Source organism: Panthera onca, chromosome C2, assembly GCF_046562875.1.
Source record: "Panthera onca isolate mPanOnc1 chromosome C2, mPanOnc1 haplotype 2, whole genome shotgun sequence".
In the NCBI taxonomy this organism is placed as follows: Eukaryota; Metazoa; Chordata; class Mammalia; order Carnivora; family Felidae; genus Panthera; species Panthera onca.
Genome location: NC_138347.1, coordinates 78,129,643 through 78,151,382, shown reverse-complemented (window position 1 = coordinate 78,151,382; position 21,740 = coordinate 78,129,643). Strand labels below are relative to the sequence as shown.

Here is a 21,740-nt window from a genome sequence, read left to right as displayed (position 1 = left end):
GCTTAGGAAGAGAGTGATGGAAATTAACTGTTGATTTTTACCTATGAAGGCGTATTTAGAATCTCATCCAAAGTGTGTGTGTATGAATGTATATATATATCAATTTTCAGGTATAGGTTTACTTACAGTCAATCATATATATACATACGTGTGTGTGTACACACACACATTTTGATAACTAAAGGTCTAGAGCCCAATGCTCAATCCAAGCATATAGAACACCACGTTGCTTGAAAGCTATTCCGTAGAATCATTTGTCTAGCCCTAGGCATGGATGACTTAGAATTGGTGTTTTTTGGGGAGCCTGGGTGGCTCAGTTGGTTAAGCGTCCGACTTTGGCTCAGGTCATGATCCCACCGCTTGTGAGTTCAAGCCCCATGTCAGGCTTTGTGCTGACAGGTCAGCCTGGAGCCTGCTTCAGATTCTGTGTCTCCCTCTCTCTTGGCCACTCCCTCACTCATGCTCTCTCTCTCTCAAGAATAAATAAAACATTAAAAAATTAAAAAAAAAAATCGGTGTTTTTATCCTTCCATCAGACTAATATATATAATATATATACTATCTATAATATATACATATATGTATATATAATATATATAGTATATATATGTGTATATATAATATATATGATATATATATGTGTATATATATCTTCTAGTCCATTTTACAGATGGGCAATTTAAAGAATATATATGATTGGTGATTCCATTTCTTTTTTTTTTATTAAATTTTTTTTTAAATGTTTTTATTTATTTTTGAGACAGATGGAGACAGAGCATGAGCAGGGGAGGGGTAGAGAGAGAGGGAGACAAAGAATCTGAAGCAGGCTCCAGGCTCTGAGCTGTCAGCATGGAGCCTGACACGAGGCTCGAACTCATGAACTGTGAGATCATGACCTGAGCTGAAGTCAGATGCCCAACTGACTGAGCCACCCAGGCACCCCAGATGGTGATTCCATTTCTAACATTTTATGATGTATACATTTATTGGGCCCCTTTATACCTCTTGAATTCTCAAGCTCAGATATTTGAAATCCAATAGTCTGTGAGTCCTCGGAAAATGGCAAGATTGAGATAAATGCTACATAAATTTGCCTGCATAGGTTTACTTACAGTCACAGTCTTGGCATCCATCTCAGTGAATATGAATTCTCCTCCTTCAAAGTCATCATTCATATATAGGAGAGCGCTATAAGAAAAAAAAAGAAAAAATGTATACTATTATATGTTTACAAAACCATCATCACAGAATACTGACAAATGGTTGTAAACTGACAAGCCTGATTGGTAAGTTTCTTTTGAACTAGACATTGAAATAACCAACTTTCCTAACCCTAAAGAGTAAGTAAGGACAGATATAGTTTGGGCCCTACCCCCAAAGTATTTATTTGTTTCACTTATGCTAAAATTTTAATTCTATTTTAAACTTCAACTCACATTTCACTTTTTCCCAAGAACACCTAACTAGATTTAATCTACCCCTTTGCACCTGCCCACACTACTTACAACTCTCTTCTTCCCTTTTATGCTTGTAACTCTAAAGGATGCATTTTTCCCCTAAGTAGCTACAGAACTCCAGGAGGTGTGGTCTTGCCTTGAAGATAGGGGGTGCTCAAGAAATGTTTTTGTCTGGAGCACGCTGCGGTAATAATTAACACACTACTATATACATGAGGGCTATAACTCCTGACAATTCTCTTTACACACTTACATAACATCCCATTTCTTCCTCTGACTTTCCAGTTTCTTATGTATAAAAGGCCGACCTAGGTAAGTGGCATTGTAAGATCCCTTTGTGCATTGAGACAGCATATCCCGGTCTTCTCAGACTGAACTATACATACGACAAGGGATATGTTTCGGTGAAAGCCAAACGATCAAATAAACAGAACAAAACAAAAGAAAAACCCTTTAGTTTTTACATGAAAACAAAATGGGCACGTTGTGGATTAAGATGCAACAAAACGTTCTTGGAATTTTATGGCAAAAATATGAGATGATCACGTCGCTTCCTGGTTGTGGCAGCTGCTTCAGGAGCTTATTTGAGAATCTCTGCCTCACAGAGATGGATATAATGACAAGCAAAACAGATCAGTTTTCTAGTTTCCATGGGTTTTTGATAACTGTTGGGCAGAAGCTTGCTTTAGAAGCTTGTGCTGGTTGTACCTGTAGTCCCGGAATGTGTAGGCGGGAGGCTCCTTCCAGCATTCATTGGCCTCAGGATCCAACAGGCAATTGTCAGCATGGATGGGATGACTGAGGTCAGTTCTTCTCTCCTGCTGACCTGCCAGAAAATGGAAGGAGAGAATGGCAGGAGAGCAGTAACCTCTAACAGCAGAGCTGACAACCGGACTGTCTTCTCCTATCGCTGGTGCCTTTTGGAAATTTTTGGAGACATAAGTAGACCCAGATAGATTTAAGAACCAGATAGGCAGTCAAGAGACTGGTCTTGGTTTGGTGCAAACTTGATGTAAAACCTTGGGCAAGTCACATCTGCCTGTTCTGCTATAAAAGTTTCCTGACATAAACATACATAATTGAATTGCCCTGCATTCCATGGGTTGTACTTCATGTAGGGCAGAAAAAGGGGAGGGGTGAAATGAAAATGTAAAAAAAAAAAAAAAAAAAAAAAAAAAAAAAAGATTCAGCTGAAAGTTCACATGTTAAAGTCTTAAAGTCTTCTCCCATGACACTGTCCCTTCCCTCCTGCTCAGGAGGGTGTGGAAGAGAAGATCTAGGGACGAAATAATGACAGCAGGGAGTGAGGCAGTCTCTGCCTTTTTAAGAACATATCTTTCAACAATCCCTTCATCTTCCATGCTTCTACTTAATGCTTTTGGATGCGAAGGGGGACCGTGATTTTCAGGTTCCTGATTCCCTGGAAGGTAAAGCCTAAAGCAGAAAAGTATTTCTCTGTGTGACTTTAAGCTACTTGCTTAAATGGACTTGAAAGGAAAGATAGGCAGAACAATGGTCGTTTGGAACTTTAGGTGACCAAAAAGGAGTAAAAGAAGGAAGGGAAAAATAAGGATTAGCAAGTTTCTTCTGTTTTAGGAATTTGGAACTTTGCTAAACCATTAGTCTAAAATGTAATAGAGCTTTGTGTTACATTGTTTTCTTTCTCATGTCACTGTGGGTGGAAGAGAACAAGTTCACACTCTGGAATCTTACCAGACAGGGCTGTTCGGCAGACCATGTGTGTATAGGAAAAATACAGGGTTGAGTTCAGCATGAAATAGGATTCTACAATCTTTCGAGCCTTCTCGCTGATGTCATAAAACAGACGGGCACTCTTCAGTGGGACTCGGCCTTCATAACCAAACTGAAGAAAAATAAGAACACTAAATAGCACTGGGTTGATTGGAAGACTTGAGAAAAACAGACGCTAGGTTTCAGTAAGGCAACAGAGGGATGGCATGTCTGCATTGACTAGTGGGAATACGATTACATGCTTGTGGATTTGGGATAGTAAAATGAGCCATTGAAAGTCACCCTTCCTAATCACAGAGGGAACACTGAAAGCTAATCTCTTCATCCTCTCTCCTTTAGAGAACTATCCTCTTTCTCCCCAATGATGCCTCTTGAGGTACGGGATAATCACGTGGTTCAGTATGATTTCACCATTGGACCAGGAGCTCCCTGAAGACAGGGGTGCTGTATATTATCTGTCAGTTGCAAGTTGATGAGATATAAAGTTTGATAAATTGGTGACTACATGAAAGGATCTAAAACAGAAGGTCCTGGGTTGACACTTAGGAACCCAAACCCAAAAGAAGCTATGACTGTACCTTGAGTGCTTTCAGGACAGTGGCACCTTCAAACTTTTCATTGGGTGTATGGGGTGAAGTTTTCCCTCTGTATCCATCACCAACGAGCATGATTCCCTGGAAGCAATACACAAGAAGATGCTTTATTAATAACAACTATGAATTAATAAGGTCTCCATTTTTTTCCTTGACTGCCAGGAAGCTAAGGACCAAAGTCAATACTCAGAACCATCCCTATTTTTTACCACGATGCTGGTATCATTAATTCTTCCAATCAAAAGAGATATCTTTATTTAAACTTTACATTTTCCTTACAAAATATCACTTTTTGTAGAAATGGGTAGAATATAAATGATTAATATATTTGTTTATTATCGATTAAAATAAAGAGATTCTCCCAGTGACTTTATATGGTAGCCAGGGCATGTGCTGAATGGCTCTTGTTCTAGGTATGAAGCCACTAACTACCCCAGATCCATTCTGTGTCCAGATCTAGACAAAAGTAAGATAATTCCAAACAAGGCTATGAAAATGCTCCCACAGTCAATGTCCCTGTCCTAAAGAAAGTAATATTTTAGATCCGGTTCCTGACTCCAAGTGAGCCCAGGACCAGACAACTCCAGGGCTCATGCCAGGCCAGCCCAATATCAGGCTCCCCTCCCTCTCTGGTCCTCACACTGGCCACGCTGTGGAGCTCCCGGCACTGTTCTTCCGACAGGACGTTATCCAGGAGAACCCTCTGGGTCCCGTTCAGCTGCTCTGAGTTATAGACAAACGTGATGTTCTCGTAGAGCAGAGGACCACCTGAAGGGACAGAACACATTGTCTTCTCTGTTACCTCTGTTCCCAAGGGTGTGAGCACACAGCACCCAACAGTTTTCAATGTGAAATTCATGAGACTACATTTGCCCATGAATGCTTAAGAAGGCAAAGACAAATTGGAAGCCTGATAAATTCAATATGGATTCAGGAAAAAAGACAGATGTCTGACTGTCAGGCTTCTCCGTGGCATCACAATAATATCAACACATTTGTTAGTATTTGGGGTTTGATAAACCATCTTTTCACCTGATTCCAGTGATGAGCCTATAAAGTAGACTCTGAATCTCACAGGATTCTCTGTGATGACTCTGATAAGACCTTCCAGAATTCTCTGGGCAACAGCACCCACCCTTCTCCACAACCCTTGGTCCATAATTCTGTTACAACATCACATGCAATTACTTGATTACATGTTTGTGCACCCACACATGAGATACACACCTCAGTCTCACTTGTTTGTAGAGAAATGTCTTCACTCCACAACTCAGCTGGTAAATCCATCACCAGAACAGTCACACCCAAGCCAGCCAACTCCTTCCCCGTCTTCTTCCACCACTTAACTGACTCTAGATGGTCTTATTTTTGGAATGTTTGCTTTTCTCTGTTCTCTGGGAAAATCTTTATATCATTTTCTTTGCACAGGAAGGTTTCCTATAGCCACCTGCTCTCTCCATGAGTAGAGCCCACATCTTTATGAAATTAGCCCATATAGGCTTTTCAGAAGGTGATGCTCTGGGGTCATGTTTTAGGTGGTAGCTTACAAAATCTAGACCTGACAAAGCCCTTTCCTCACAGACATTATGACTGAAGGACAAAGCCTCTGCTGGTGAGGAAATCTTCAGATGTAACAGAGTACAACCCTCTTGACCAGAAAACCGAACAGAAAAGAAAAACAGGTTTTTGCTCTTTATAGTACTCCAAAGGGACCTGACGCAGGTGCTGTCAGTAACAACAGTTTGGCCTGGATGGAGGCACTGGGGGGTGGGGGAGAAGGGGCACAGCTTCTCCCTTCTTCCCCCAGTCAAGCAATGGTCACCAACCCACTGGCCTAAAACACATCAGTTAAAGAAGGAAGAAACCAGTCGAAGTTTCTATTCTATTTCTTGAAAACAAAACCAGTCAAAGTTGGGAAAACAACAAATTCATTAGTCTAGTTAGGATGAAAGAGTCCCCACAGCCCACAATTAGTGAAGAGACAGTGTTTCTCAATCTTTGGTAATACACAGTTATCTGTTAAGGAAACGTCCCCCAAGGAGGGGCAGGGCTGACACATTAGTTTGCCACAATTTTGCTTCCGTGCTTACAATATGATAGAACTATGAATGGTATATTTATCCTCAGAGTTTCCAATAACTATAATTCCAAAACTGATGCACAACATTAAATAAAAGCAAGACCATAAAACCAACTACATTCAAGTTAATGATCTTAATGAAATGGTTAATGTTATTTTGCAGAAACAAGAAAGCTACCTTCCATGTGAATATTCTACTAACTGATCTGGCCCAGGTTCTTTTCAGCCAGCATGCTTCATAGTATTTTTGGTGTGTAATGACTCATTCCACTGCAACTTTTCTCTGTTGAAATTACTATGAAATTATAGTGTTCCATGATGAATTTGGGCCTTTATCTGGTCCTAATACATTACTTACCAGTTTGTTCTACTTCATTTCTTGTCAGCCTTCAACCACTGAAGTATTACTAACTGGTGTTGATGTGACAGTAACTGCACCCAATGCGGTATGAAATCTCATGGTAGTAGTACTTGGCTATAAGGTCGTTATTTACATGACCCACTAGGGGCCACATCAAACCTTATAAATACAGAATTTCTTGGGATTCCAGGAATATAACCACAAGTTATAATTTCAATACCAATCTTTTGGATGAGTTAAAAAAAATACACATACATACACAATTCAGTGCCTTTGTTTCGCAGAAAATTTTTGATGAAAAAAGAGTTTCTTAATCAAATGTGTTTGGGAGCATTGGTTACGTAAGATTTAAGAGAATTTCTTAGAACTTTTAGTATCTACACAGGCATTATGAATATCCTGAGTATCAAAACAATATGAAGCAGTTCTCACCATTAATCTTACCCTGCCTTCCTTCCCTCCCTCCCTCCCTCCCTCCTTTTCTTTCTCCCTTCCTCCCTCCCTCCCTCCTTCCTTCCTTCCTTCCTTCCTTCCTTCCTTCCTTCAGGCAGAAAGACTCTAAGATGGCCCCCTAATGATGACTGCCTCCTGGAATTCATGGGTTTGCATAATTTGCTTTCCTCAAGTGTGGGTGGGGCCTTGAACTTGCCTCTAAGCAACAGAATATAGAAAAAGTGATGGGATGTCACTTTTGTGATTGCATTGCATGAGAATGCAACTTCTATCCTGCTAGCAGACTCAGTTTATTGCCTTCTCCACTTGCAGTTTGATGAGGCATGTGGCTGCATTAGACAGACTCATGTGGCAAGGAATGAGGCAACCCCCAGTCAACAATCAACTAGGAACTGCACACCTCCATCCACTAAGACTTTCAGAACCAAATTCTATCATCTGAGCTTGGAAGATCATTCCCTAGTCAAGCCTTAAAGAGACCCCAGCCCTGATCAACTACTTGACAGACCCTATGACAGACCCTGAAGCAAGGGACCCAACTAGGCTATCCCCATATTCCTGACCTCAGAAACTGTGGGAACTATGGCATAGTTAATGCATGTTATTGTAAGCTGCTACATTTGTGTTATTTTTTGGTAGCAATAAAAAAACAGTAGACCCCCCACACTCCCCGGCAGAACCTCTTAACATAAAACACAGGTTGTTTGAGAAAGGCTGCTCCAATCTCTACAGCTGATTAACATTTGTTGCCAAATTGAGGCAGTTTCTCAAATATCTGGGAAAGTAAACTGGATATTCCACTCCCATTTAGAAATGTAAAAGAGATGGTCTGTCAACAAGCAAGACAAGATACTTGTAGGTTTGCTGAAAAGCATTTTCTGATATAAAACCCAAATAAAAATGGATGACTGAATAAGGGTTTAGTGAGCTCAGTTGCTTTGTACTTTGTCCTATTTTTTTTTTCCTTTTCTATGCTGAGAGTGTATTACTTTAAATATAATTACCTTATTTTCAAATATGGCTTTAACAGTTACTAAAACTAAAACATTTAGAAAAATGTCCACCATTATCAAGTGCTCTATAAGTATTTGGTATTATTATGTTGATTATTATAGTATTATCATCAAATATGCCTGGTATATTGTGTTATGTTTTGACTGAGGCATCTTAATAAGCATAAAAGAGTATATTTTAAAAAGTGCTACTGGGATATCGACAATTCCCCCAGGCATGCCACATGGAACACACAAAAATCAGGTGAAGAGACAAAATGCAGCATGGAGTCTTAACTCCCTACACACCAATAGGTTCAGGCAGAATCTGTTCTAGATATCTGCTTTTCACGTAGTTAACAGAATCACCACTAAGCAGAGAGTTTTATACAGAGCTTTCCTACGCATGCATGTAACAGAAAAACAACCAACTACCCAACTATTAACCAAAAGGAAAAAAAAAAATAGGCAAAACAAACCCTGCTATCCAAAAATGCACATCTAGCAGCCTACAAATGACTAGTAGCACACCAGACAGAGGAAAACATTGAAATAAAAATAAAAATGTGGTCCAATAAGTTGTGGTTCCTGGGGCCTGATTTGATGGCTTCAGCCAACTCTTAACCACAGCTCAAGGAGATTTAGTTAAACAACTTAATTCTTCTCTCATTCATAAAGTATGTGCCTGGCTCTGACTCTCCGGTTGCAATAAAGAGGGATCGTCTAGGAAAATATTCCTTTGTGCTCACTGCCTGTGGCTCACATGGCAGGAAGAAGCATTTGACCGTAAATATTACAACATCATACAAGTCACAACAGGGATGTGCTGAGTAACAAGCCCTTATGTGAGCATAGCCCTTTACGGTTTACAAAAGACTTTTCACACTGGTCTTCTGCAAAAAGTTGCAAGGCTTCTTTCACAGCCAAGGGTCATACAGCCCAGAGACACCAAGTCTTTAGTCATCCATCACAGCACAGCACATCAGACTAGTTGATCCTGGAAAGTGGGACTCCTGATTCCAAGTTCAGTGTTATTTCTACTATACTGACTGGGATTATTATGGAGCAAGACCTTTGGAGACTGGTATTGAAAGGAGAATGGGTAAGTGACAGATGGTTTTAGTGAGAGGAGAGGCACGTTCCATGGAGTGGTGTCACTCTGCGATGCTGTCCTGGGTCACTCCTGCAGTGTTTAAGAGCCATCCAGTTGGAATACTACTAAAAACTGTTAGGTAACCAGAATAGATGATGATGGCTTTGTGGACGATGAGAAAAGCTGAAACGTATTCTACACGGTGAAGCATGCATCCTTTCTCGCCTCCCTGACATCTTTCAGCCAGACTAAGATATGTAAGTGTTTTCTGGTTGGGAACTTTGCCTCTGTCTACCACTACCACTGATTTAGAAACTATTTAGATCTCCAGTGATTACACAGAAGGCTTTCCAGTGGTTTCCCAGAGAACATCGTAAGAAGCGGTAGCCCGTTCAACTAAGCAAATTCTAGAGAAAGGACAGAATTTGGTAGCCAGCCAATCATGGTCTCTCTCCATCCTGTACAGTCTCCCGCTCTACTCTTTATACCAGCCTTCCTAGTCAGGTTCTGGACATCAGAGTGCCTGGTAGCCAGAAAAAAAAAAATGCTTTGAAGTTTGGCAACTATCCTGGAGGTTCCCAAACATCCACAGAAAAGTGCTGGCTTATTGGCATGTACTTCCTGGGTGATTTCTCAGCTTAAAAAGCAATGTGAACTCTGGCTGACCATGAAATTCTCTGGCATTTGTAAAACAGCTCGGGCTTTGTGGCTGCAGACTGAGGTCCAGGTCAGATTAGATGAGCATATTATCCTGTTTACTGCCTCAAACTGACTTGGAAGCTAAGGAAGGAAAGGGCTGGGAAATGTGAGAGCTAGAGAGAGCCAGAAATTTTCAAATCAGCTAGAGGAATGTGCTGACATACTCTCTGGTTGGGGAAAGGAGAACTGTACTTCTCAATGCAGGTTTTTAAAGCCTTCTTATCGTGCACGTATTTAATCAATAAAGGATACACTTTGGATATCTAGACACTTCTATGTTCCATCTCCAGGTAAGGAAGAGAAAATGGGCTTTGGATTCAAATGCCTGGGTTCAAATGGCTCCTCAACCTGTTAAGAGCTGTTGAGACACCAGGCGAGTCACTGTGTCTCTGTGAGCCTCACTTTTCTTGCCTGTGAAGTGAGGACACTTTTCTCACATGAGATGCTTTCAGTATTCAAACAAACGGTGGGTAAATTTACTTGAAAAATTCTAAAATAGATAGCTATCATAATAATTGTTAAGGGTCACAACTGAGTACCATCACTGGGGCCAATAACTTATTATTATAACAGTGTTTAGCTCCATTTATAAACTACTTTTGACAACACTCTATATATGTTTGCACTAATTTTGAACTGATGTAAATAGGCATATGATGTTCTGCTCTATCTCTGTGCCTTTGTTCCACTTGTTTTATCCAGCAGAACGGCCCCTCCACACCTCTGTCAATTCACTAGAATCTACTTATCACTCAGAGCCCTGCTCAAGCATATGTGCCTCAGGCACCTTACATTAACTCTTGTATATCCATATGACCTGCCTCTTCAAGTTCCCCTGATGCAGTCTATTCTGCACTATCTAGCACTCACTCCCTGCACAACAGAAGGAAGCCCTGGGAACAGTCCAAGCCTCAGGTACTTAACCGAGGGTCCCAATGATCATTCAATCCCTGCCCAGCTCACGGGATTCCTGTGGGAAACAGATGAGGGAGTGACCTTGGAAGCATTTATATTGAAAATCAAAGGCAATGATACACAAATCTGAGACAGTCTTGTTTTTAAGGCTTGCTTTCAGAATTTTATAAATGTCCTAGCTTAGTCCTAACTCGTTACTTTGCAGAGAAAGTGGGCTCTTCCTTAATTTTAGTAAGAACTAGCCAAGTCTCATCTCCTTTCCCTCCTGCTATAAGTAAAAGTGCACAGATACTTACCCTCTCTTAAGTCTCGATCTATCTTGGGTGATGATTTTTTCCCCATTGACAATCCATGAACTTCTGCCCCCTCCACGTTCACTCCTGAAGGGACCCTGCCGTTAAAAACAGTTGGAATTGAATTTCTCACTGCATAAAGATGCTCAAAGACAAAAGCCACCTTACTCAGGTAGTCTGTGACTCCATATTGTGTATTTTTGTTTTGCACAAGTCCACCTGTTTTTCAGGATCAAATTAACTGCCACTGCCTCCATGAAGACCTCTATTTCCTCAAAGACTGTGCTCTATTTCACTTCTCTAAATCTCCTTAGCACCTTTTTTTTTTTTTTTTTTTTTTTTTTTTACAGTTAATTGTATCCATAACTTTATCCCCTTGGGATTAGACATTAAGTCTCAACAGAGAGAAAAGAATTATCGTGTGAATCTTTGTAATGTTCAGAGTGTTTTATTTTTGTCTGGAGCAGAGTGCATCACTGAACAATGACTGAATAGAAATAAACCGAGACCTAGTGTAGTGATTCTCGACTATTCCAAGAAAGAAGACACAAGTTTTAAACTTGGCAAACATCCAGATCATAGCAATGATGTCCTTTCAATATCCATGGATTGAATAAACCCAAATATGCAGGTGCACTCTTGGGTATCTTCTGATAATTTTAGGCCACCCAGAGGTTGAGGCCTTGAAGCCTAGTGAAAGACCACAGAATTTTGAATAGGAAGATCTCAATCTGCCAGTCCCTTGCAGTGACACTCTGAGAGAGTCCTTTGCCTTGTCAGAACCTCAGTTTCTGAATTTGAAAATGAATAGGATAGACCATGTCATCTCAAACACGTAACTCCAACGTTCTAGGATTCCTTGAACTGTTCATAACATACACATTGACTTTTCACTTCTATCATTTAGAAAAACAAGATCCCTTCACTTCTGGTTAGATTAGCTCCACCTAATATTTTAGCTTGCAGTGAAACTTTTTGAGCTTCTTGCTTTCAAATGCAGTAAGACAATTCAGCATTAACAAGAAAAAAATTAAGCTCAATTCTGTTAATAAATCACAAATAGCATCCAATTTTCTCTGATTTAGAATCACAGAATATTTCGCCTTCAGGGATCACCTGCTCCAACCCCTTAAACTGGAGGAAAAACACAAGACTGGGAAGGAAGATAAATCACTCAAGGTCACACAGAAGTACAGGAAGAGCTGGGACCAGAAGGCTGAGGAACTAATTCCCAGTGTGGAATCTTTTAATTATGTATTTTTGCCTATTTCATAGAGACAAGGTCCTTATAATGAGTATGAATCTAAGTATTTCTCCTCATTAAAAATAAACAGATTGTGTTCTGAATGAAGAACTCACCGATTCTCATCCTGTCGTCCTCCATATCGGATCCAATAATTCTGTTTTAAGTTAAAAACAAAGAAACAAACATAAAAACCACTTCAGTAGCTTTATCACTAAAACATAACTCACAAAAATAAAATATACGCTTAAAACACACAAAAGACCTAAATCATTGGGAAACTTGCACACTGTATAAAGATCCAGTAAATAACTTAAACAGATTAATAAAAAAAAAAAAAAAACAGCTAAAGTTGATGCTATTTTGGCAAAGACAATATGCTGCACCAATGGATTTTTTAAAGTAGCATGGAATTAGCCTAAGCATTTATATTTTTTGTCCAAGAAATTATTTGGAATTTGGTGTCAGGAAGACAATTACATGATCATTTAGTCCAACTCCCTTATGTTTTTTGAACAAAACAAACACACAGAAATGTACAGCTTGATTAATCATCTGTGTAGGATCATAAAATGACTTTTTCTGAAGTTTCTTCGGAGAATGAAATTTTAAGAAAATAGTAAGTAGGGCTGGTTATAAGTATGTTAAAAATGTTTATTAGAAGGGTGCCTGAGTGGCTCAGTCGGTTAAGTGCTGGGCTCTTGAAGTCGGCTCAGGTCATGATCTCACCGCTCCTGAGATCGAGTCCCATGTCGGGCTCTGCACTGACAGCATGCAGAACCTGCTTGAGATTGTCTCTTCCTCTCTCTCCCTCTCGCTCTGCCCTTCTCCGACTTGTTCTTACTCTCTTACTCTCTCAAAATAAGAAAAAAAAAGAAATGTTTATTATATACTTTAAATTATCCTAATTTTTTTAATGTGCCAGTAAAAACTGACATAACAGAGACAGAAATGAAAAACAAATATGTTACAAATAGAATATATTACTAATAGTGCTTTAAAAAATTTTTTTAAATGTTTATTTATTTTTGAGACAATGCAAGAGACAGAGTGTGAGTGGGGGAGGGGCAGACAGGGGGCACACAGAATCTGAAGTGGGCTCCAGTCTCTGAGCTGTCAGCACATAGCCCATAATAGTGCTTTTTATAAACATATGATAATGTACATTATATAAGGAACTTATACGTAGTTAACCAACAGGTAAGCAAATAAAAAACAGGTATGCCCAGATAATTCAAATCAGAGGAAAAGTAATTAATAATAATATGTGAAAAATTTATTTTTGCTGGTCATCAAAGGAATACAAGTTAAAACAACAATGATATACCATTTTGTACCTAAGAAATATGAATGATTTTAAAATGTTATTTCCCATTGCTGAGATGTTTGTAGTAAACTAGTACTTAAAAAAAAAATTGAAAGAGAGAGATAGGACACGAGAGGGAGAGAGAGGCAGAGGGAGAGAAAGAGAGAGAATGAGGGAGAGAGAGAGAAAGAGAGAGAGGGAGAATCTTAAGCAGGCTACATGTTCAGTGTGGAGCCCAACAAGGGGATTGATCCCACACCCCTGGGATCATGACCTGAGCCAAAATCAAGAGTTGATGCTCAACTGACTGAGCCACCTATGCACCACAGTAAACTGGTACTTTTATGAATTGCTAGGACCAATGAAGGTATGAGAAAACTCTCTTAGAAAAGCAATTTCAACAACTTTAAAACTTCTCATATCCTTTGATGGCAGAATAATCCCACTCCTGGGAATTTATTCATAGTTCAATACAGAGAAAAATGCTTCCTGCGTTAAATATGGTAGAAAAAAAGTCAGAAACAAAACAAACGCTCAGTCTCAAGAAAATCGTCATTCATTGCGTGTCAATTCCACATATGCAGCTAAAAATGATTTAAAAAGGTATAAACATGTAGAAATTGCTTATGAAACCTTAAATAGAAATCAGAACAGAGATCTCTCTGTACCACAGTGCCGGTTCTGCAAAAAGCGTGTCTTCACATGCAGAATGACCGGAAGCGAACACGGACAAGTGGAGGAAAGTCAGCACAATGAATAGTAAAATGGAGATCGATTTTGTTCTTCAGCAGGGATTGAAGTCTTTTAATGGTTAAAATGTATAAGAGAAATACAAAATGTTGCATCCAGAGTTCAATAAATAAAACCATCCTGAGGTAAATGCATCAGGTACAAAACACTTCTCCCCAGAAAAGTTTGCTTTTGACTTTGAGTCTCAGTGCTATGGAGATCTGTTAAAGTCTTTTAACATTTAGCATACACATTGAATAAACACCCCCCCCCCCAACTTCCTGGGTTTTGTCAATGTAAGGCAAGAGATTGGAATTTTCAGTAATTGAAGCTGGGAAATAAAATCATAAATAAGAAGTCCATCAAATAGTTCTCTAAAGAAAACGTTTTCTTGTTCCTCTTTGCTCTTACTGGCTCTGTGTATGAAAATCCCAGACCCTCTGCAGCTGATTTTATTAGTTCCGATTCCAGTTTATGACGCTTCACGAACATTGCCAAATCCTAGAGGGAAAAAAAAGTGAAAGAAAAGTTTATATTTAAATAACAGTTAAGAAATAGGATAAATGTTCAAGTGGAAATATTTTTCATTAGACAGTGACATATGAGCTAAAAAAATATGCACAGCTACAAAAAAAAGTCTCCATCTCAACAGATTTTCACAAGCTATCACATATGAGAAAAATATGCTCCTGGCATTAATAAGCAAAGTACAAAAGAACTGAATTCTACAACATTTACTGAATTGCTAGATAGCTTTAAGAGCGGTGCTACATTTTTACCAGTTCTGCCCAGTGCATCTCACAGAATGCAGTTTCCTCTCAGGACATTGGTCTCACCTCTCTGGCCTCAATGGATGCTGGGTCACTGCTGTCATCTAGCAGGCTCTCATAGTAATCCACATTGTCTAGTACATCCTCATCATCCGGATGTAGGAGAAGATAAGCTTTAGCACACTCCAAGGCTTTCACATATTCGCCAACTGAAACGCCAGAGAGCTGCAGCATTAGAGTTAGCCTACGTCCATCTAGAGGATTTTTAAGAAATCCAGAAACTGTTAGAGGTCAGCATTCAACATGAATAAGAGGGAAGACAAGGTAAGGCTGGAGAGCACACACAAAAATAGTCACCAGTTAAAACAGATTCTCAAATACAGAGAAAAAACTGATGGTTGTCAGAGGGGAGGTGAGGAGGGGGATGGGAGGAATAAATAAAGAGGATTAAAAGGTACAAACTTCCAGGTATACGATAAATAAGTCACAGACTTGAAACGTACAGCACAGCAAATACAGTCAATAAGATTGTAATAATGTTGTTTGGTGACAGATGGTGACTACACCTATCATGATGAGCCCTGAGTAATGCATAGAATGGTTGTATGCCTGAAACTAATGTAACACCATATGTTAATTATATTTAAAAAAAAAATAGCCACAGACAAAAGGAAAGACATGATTTCAGGTGTTTAAAAGGTACTATCTTTGGTCTGCTTTGGTGCTAGATGTTTTGCATCAATTATTAAAAGTTTCCACCTGAAGATGTTTGCTACAACTTATATCATTTAATAGAGATAAACAGAGCAGAATTTTTGGGAGTGAATTCTGTGTTTGTACTGAGTTTGACAACATGATATCTAAAACCAATTTCAGCAACCACAAGTCTTTTGATTGCTTTTAAACATAAGGAAAGATGCTCAGTCTCTCTTTCTCAATTAGATACATAGAAATTAAAACTAATTAGAGATAAAAAAAATTTCACCTAATGGATTGGTGAAATATCTAAAATTTCCCCAGTATATTCTATTGATGGGCAATGAAAAATGTACTCCATATGGAAGAAAATGTGGCAACATCTATCAAAATTTTAAATGAATAAACCATTCAACACAGCAATTATACTTCTAGAAATTTGTCCTATATATATATTTATGTGTGAATGTGAAATAACTTACATAAAATGTTATTCATTTGATCCTTGATTGAAATAGAAAACTGTAACAAACAACACAATGCCCATGAATAAGGAGACACATAAAATAAATTATAGGACAATGATATGCTGCTATAAAGAAAAATGAGTGAGGAAGATCTCCATGTACTGACACAATTAGGTCAAACCATATAATATTGCCAAAATTTGACCATTTTTAACTTAAGCAAATGGCAATTTCATAGGCCCAACTTACTAAAAAGCTTTAAAATCTGGTGTGTGTATATATATATGTGTGTGTGTGTGTGTGTGTGTGTGTGTGTGTGTGTGTGTATATATACATTTTTTTAATTTTATGTATAAATAATCTCTACAGCCAATGTAGAGGGCTCAGACCTACAACCCCAAGATCAAGAGTCACATGTTCCACTGACTGAGCCGGCCAGACACCGCTGATATATATTATTCAGTGAAGAAAGCATCGTAAATAACAGTGTAAATAATGTGCTACCTTCTATGTATAAGAGGGGGAAATAAGTTGGTGTGTGTGTGTGTATTTCAAAGAGATAAATCAGAAACTGGGTCGTAGGGCATGAAATTGGGTTGCGGGAAAAAGGAAGAGAAGGAGGCTTTTATGATATTTAGTCTTTGGACCTATGAATATATGACTTTTTTTAAGTTTACTTATTTATTTTGAGAGAAGTGCAAGTGGGGGAGGGTCAGAGAGAATCCCAAGCAGGCTCCACACTGTCAGAGCAGGGCCCAACGCAGGGCCTGATCTCAAGAACTGTGAGAGGAACTTGCGAGGAAATCAAGAGTTGGACGCTTAACTGACTGAGCCACCCAGGCGCTCCAATATATGACCTTTTAAAATTAAGTAGAAAAATTCAATTTAAAAATCATGTAAACTGTCAGCCTAGTATAACTTGCAGGGCATTATCACAGCATTTGCCCACTTGTGGTTTCACCTGCTCTCACTGGCCTGAGATGCAGTGATATGAGTTGAGAGCAAAAACACATTAATCCCCACTGCCTCAATGGTAAACTGAGAAATACAGAAGAAAATGCAATGTCTGTAATGATGAGCAACACCCTTCCCTCAAAGGTCTTCAGGATAATCCATGCTTTTACCTCGATAGTAGGCAAACTGTAGGTAGTCATAATGCAGGGGAAGAAAGTTCTCAATTGGTGAGAGGCGGCCAGGGCGGGTGGCAAGCTCCCTGACGCATTCGTGCTGACAAACCAGCACCTGCATATAGTGATCTGGAAGACAAGAGTAAGAGGTGGGTCCCTCCTGTCTGCCAGAGTGTCCAGACTTCAAGGTCAGAGCCATAGTTAATGTAGGGCATTCCTCACTTCACCACACTGCTAGAGTGATCTCATTATTATCTTCATTTTATGAGCAGAAATCGTTTTCACCAAGGAAGTAAGTGACTTGCCAAGGCCTCCTGATCAGTGATCACTAAAGTAACTAATAGTAGATTCCAAATCTTCTAGACCCTGATCTTTTCTCTGTACTGCACTCTCCCCTTCCGTGTATCTTTTCCCTACATCTCCTGAGAGTGACACAGGCCATCTCACCCCACCCATGCCCTACTGCTGACGTATCTTTCCTGTTTAATAACTCTGGGGCCTCTCTTTGGATACTGGGTGGCCTGAAGTGTTCTGGGTGGAGATCGGATGTTCAGATCCTGGTCATGCTAAGGAACAGTTGACAGGAAGTAATTGCCACACAGTTTGTGTACAGAAGAGAAGCAAAGATGCTTTTTCTCCTTAACTTTTCCAAGTTATATACATATATATATATATATATATATATATATATATATATATATATATAATTTACATCTATTAGTCAGGAACCTATTCCACTCACTTACAAAAGGCTCTATCACTTGAACATTGGAAATTCTAATACCATAGGGACTGGTAAAATAGGATAAGGAGGAAAACTAAAGAATTTGGATACACACTCTGACTCTTTGTTCCCCTTTATTTGCTCCCATCCTTCTCACTTACAAATAGGATTCTCCAGTGTAGAGGTTGTCACACTCCCTCTAGCTCTGGGCTCTATCTCATCCAAGCATGAGCTGAGGAAACACAAGTGGCTAATGTCCCAGAGAAGCAGACATTTCCTACATTTTGCCCCAATTATTTTTGCAATGAAGATGGAGACAATCTTTTCCAGATAGAGGAGAGTTTATTCATGCTTGTGCAGAGCAGATTCTCATGAGAATGATGATAAAACCTTCTGACATCATGACTTTATATTTTATTACCACAAATATCTCCTTCAAAAAGGTTCTCTGTTGGGCGGAGTTTGGCTTGTATCTTGATGACTTGAAGAGGGACCTCAGAACACAACAAAAAGGGTGTTTTCTGGTCTGTAGGAAAATGCGCCAGTTTTTGCACAGTCTGGCTAACTCAACCCAACGTGGCACAGCAAACAGAATCCCTAGAGCCCACTGGTTCTTAACTACAGTTGGAGGCTGGGAGGGGAAGAATGAGTTCTATTTGTTTAGCATCTTATAAATAAATAGCTATATAAAAATCCAATAAATAGTTGTTTTATTTCTTAGGAAAACAACAAACAACCTTCAACTGTTTTGTTCTTAGTTACTTGACCATTGGCATGTCTCTTACCTTTTAATACCCACTCCTCCTAATTCCAAATGACAAGCAAAAGGGAGAGGTGGAAAACACACCCAACAAGAACGCCAAATCTGAATGGAGGTATTTTTCAATGTAAGATATAAATAGCAACAAAATGAGAGTGACGCAAGGATATTCTTTAGAGTTTCAACAAGCACAGTCATAAACAACTGCATTGAGAAGCCATTTGTATTTTTCTCCAATTTTTAAAGTTCTTCTAACTCTAAAAACTCAAATATTCTGACTTCCTAAATACATTCTGTATTTTAAAAGCCAGTTTCAGTCTTAATTTAGAACAGTTTTGAAGCAGACAAGAATTTACATACAGCTATGCTGTATTTTATTAGTTGTATTTCTTTTCTCCTTTTTATATCACATGTTATTATACAATTATTATGTTTTAATAAGTTTGAGATCTAAGTCACTTGTATGGGAATACTTTTTAAAATTTCCTTCTCATAATAAATTGGATATGCATCGAATTCCCTAAAAGACTTACCATATTTCTGTAATATACAATATTTGATTGAGTTTTAGGAACCATGCCTTTTTAAATCACTTGTCTTTACTGGAAGTGGGGGTAATGTTGGTGATAGGTGTAGTAAGCATTAAGAGCCTACATTAGGAGATCTCTATTTTTTTTCAGCAACCAACATATTATGATGACCTCGAGCAAATCATTAAATGTTTTTCTGTAAGTATCAGTTAATTTTCCTAAATCAGATGTAGGACATTTGTGAGAGCTCTTCAGTAGCTATTAATGGAGGCAGGTGTAGAGGAGATTGTGGGGGTGGAGACAGGATACATATCCTCCTTACACTACTATAAGATAATAAACTATAATAAAGGAAAAGGATTTCCAAATAAAAGATTAAGTGTAAACAAATACTGAACAATTGAAATGTGAAACACATATAAAACTGACATTCAAATGAACAGTGCTCACAAAAATGTAGGCAGATGACTCTACCAGAGGCCTAGCAAAACAAAACCTTTGGGGAAAAAAATCCTCAATAATTCAGATATTTTTACTGATTTTAGGTGAATTGAGTTGGGTTTTGAGTAACTGATAATGAGGCAAAGAGTTCATCCAACAAATTGATTTCCAGTGTACTTTTTTTTTTCACTTTTTTTAATGTTTACTTATTTTTGAGGGAGAGAGAGACAGAGAGCGCACAAGTGCGGAGGGCAGAGAGAGAGGGAGACTCAGAATCTGAAGCAGACTTCAGGGCCTGGGCTGTCAGCACAGAGCTAGATACAGGGCTTGAACTCAGGAATCAGGAGATCACGACCTGAGCTGAAGTCAGACGCTTAACCAACTGAGCCACCCAGGCACCCAGATTTTCAGCCTACTTCTTAATCTGAATTTTAAAAGATGTTTCCTAAATGTCCCTCTCAAAGACCTTAACAATTTATGACCTACATGTTCAAAATATAGAGTATGAATAATCCTTTTAATCTGCAGTGTGATGATGGAAAGTTCATTTCCTTCTTTTCTCCCTCCCTTCCTTTTTCCCTCCCTCCCACCCTCCCTTCCTTCCTTCCTTCCTTCCTTCCCTCCCTCCCTCCCTCCTTCCTTCCTTCCTTCCTTCCTTCCTTCCTTCCTTCCTTCCTTCCTTCCCTCCTTCCCTCCTTCCCCTCTTTTTTCCTTCCACTCATTGGTTTAAAAATATTTACTAAGCACCTACTATCTGCCAGCCAGTGTACTTAGGTGCTGAGGACCAAGCAATTAACAATATAGAACATTAGGCAAGTAATAGAGGAAAACAACAAGTTTCAAAGTCTGTGAGTGAAAATGAACCTAGGAGTGGATCAAAGACAGAAAAAGAGAAAGGATGAAAATATACACAACTGCACAACAATAAGGATGAATGTCCTTATTAAAGGTTTCAGATTTTATTTCAAGTGCAATGGGAGTTTTTGGCAGGGGGGTTCTGTGAACATACTTTCATTTTTTTAAGAAGACTGTTCCGTCTGCCTACAGAGTAAAACCTCATCAGGACATGAGGGCCAGAAAGGCCCTCACTGTGAGAGGCTATCACAGTGGCTTTGTTAAAACATACTGTTGATTTGAACCAGAGTGGCAACAAAAGGGGTGGAGAGAATTAGGGAATCTTACATTCTATTAGGAGGTAGTATAGTTTAGTAACTATGCTAGCAATCATAGTTTGGTAACAAATCAGAAGAGAATAGCAATTAAGGGAAATGTTGGATTGGAAGGTAACATTTGGGATTTGGTTTGAACTCCTTAGGTGAGTGGTACTTTTCGTGGAGACCGAAAACTGTTGGCACTTAGGGAGAACAGACTCACTTCCATAATTTGCCTTTCTACAAGTATTGGTGAAGTGGAGCATTGTTTTTTATATATTTATAACTTGGAACACAATATGCACTCAACAGATATTTGTTAAACACTTATTATTGAATAAGTTATCCTTTGCCCATTTTTCAATTAAGACCTAAAACATATGAGCTCTAGAGTGAGATAAGCCTAGGTTTGATTCCCAACTTCACCTTTTTTTGTTGTTAATGTTTATTTATTTATTTTGAGAGAGAGAGAGAAAGGGAGAGAGAGAGACCATGCACAAGCAAGGGAGAGGCAGAGAGAGAGAGAGAGAGAGAGAGAGAGAGAGAGAGAATCCCAAGCAGGCTCCATATTGTCAGTGCAGAGCCTGACTTGGGACTTGATCCCATGAACCATGAGATCATGACCTGAGCAGAAATCAAGGTCAGACGCTTAACCCGCTGAACCACCCGCTGAACCCAGCCACCCCAGATTTCTAGCTTCACCCTAATCACATTGCTATGAGGTATAAATTCCTCAGACACCTACAAGAAGTTGTTTAGAGGATTAAAAGATATATAAATATGTAAAATGCTTTCTACATTGTAACTGCTATATAAATGTTGCTTATTATTATGACTATCGAAAAATCAGAAATAAATTACCACTAATAATAATAATTTACAGGTTCTACTCAAATATTATGAATATTAACTATTTGCCTCTAAATATTTTGCAACTTTTTCCCCTTGTCATTTGTAATTCAGCTTAATTTATTGTATCTCTTGTATTATAAATCTTATGTAAAGTCTGTCTTTTCATATTTCTTGTCTTTTGTCATGCTGAGAAGTGGTTTTCTTCTCCTTCCATTATAAAAATATTCTTTCACATTTTGATCAGATAGCTTTATTT

The 21,740-nt window shown here is 38.8% G+C and overlaps 1 protein-coding gene across 1 annotated transcript in view; it reads right to left on the bottom strand.

The window, feature by feature from the left end:
- The window catches only part of P3H2 (prolyl 3-hydroxylase 2), a 149,008-nt gene that overhangs the window by 9,846 nt on the left and 117,422 nt on the right, over nt 1–21,740 (bottom strand). The window contains exons 4-13 of the mRNA XM_060639523.2: nt 17,024–17,155; nt 14,803–14,945; nt 14,378–14,467; nt 12,048–12,088; nt 10,692–10,786; nt 4,443–4,570; nt 3,788–3,883; nt 3,171–3,321; nt 2,166–2,283; nt 1,113–1,188 (exon numbers count right to left, since the gene is read on the bottom strand). Of these exons, the coding sequence (XP_060495506.1) occupies nt 1,113–1,188; nt 2,166–2,283; nt 3,171–3,321; nt 3,788–3,883; nt 4,443–4,570; nt 10,692–10,786; nt 12,048–12,088; nt 14,378–14,467; nt 14,803–14,945; nt 17,024–17,155 (1,070 nt within the window). The remainder of the gene's footprint in view (nt 1–1,112; nt 1,189–2,165; nt 2,284–3,170; nt 3,322–3,787; nt 3,884–4,442; nt 4,571–10,691; nt 10,787–12,047; nt 12,089–14,377; nt 14,468–14,802; nt 14,946–17,023; nt 17,156–21,740) is intronic.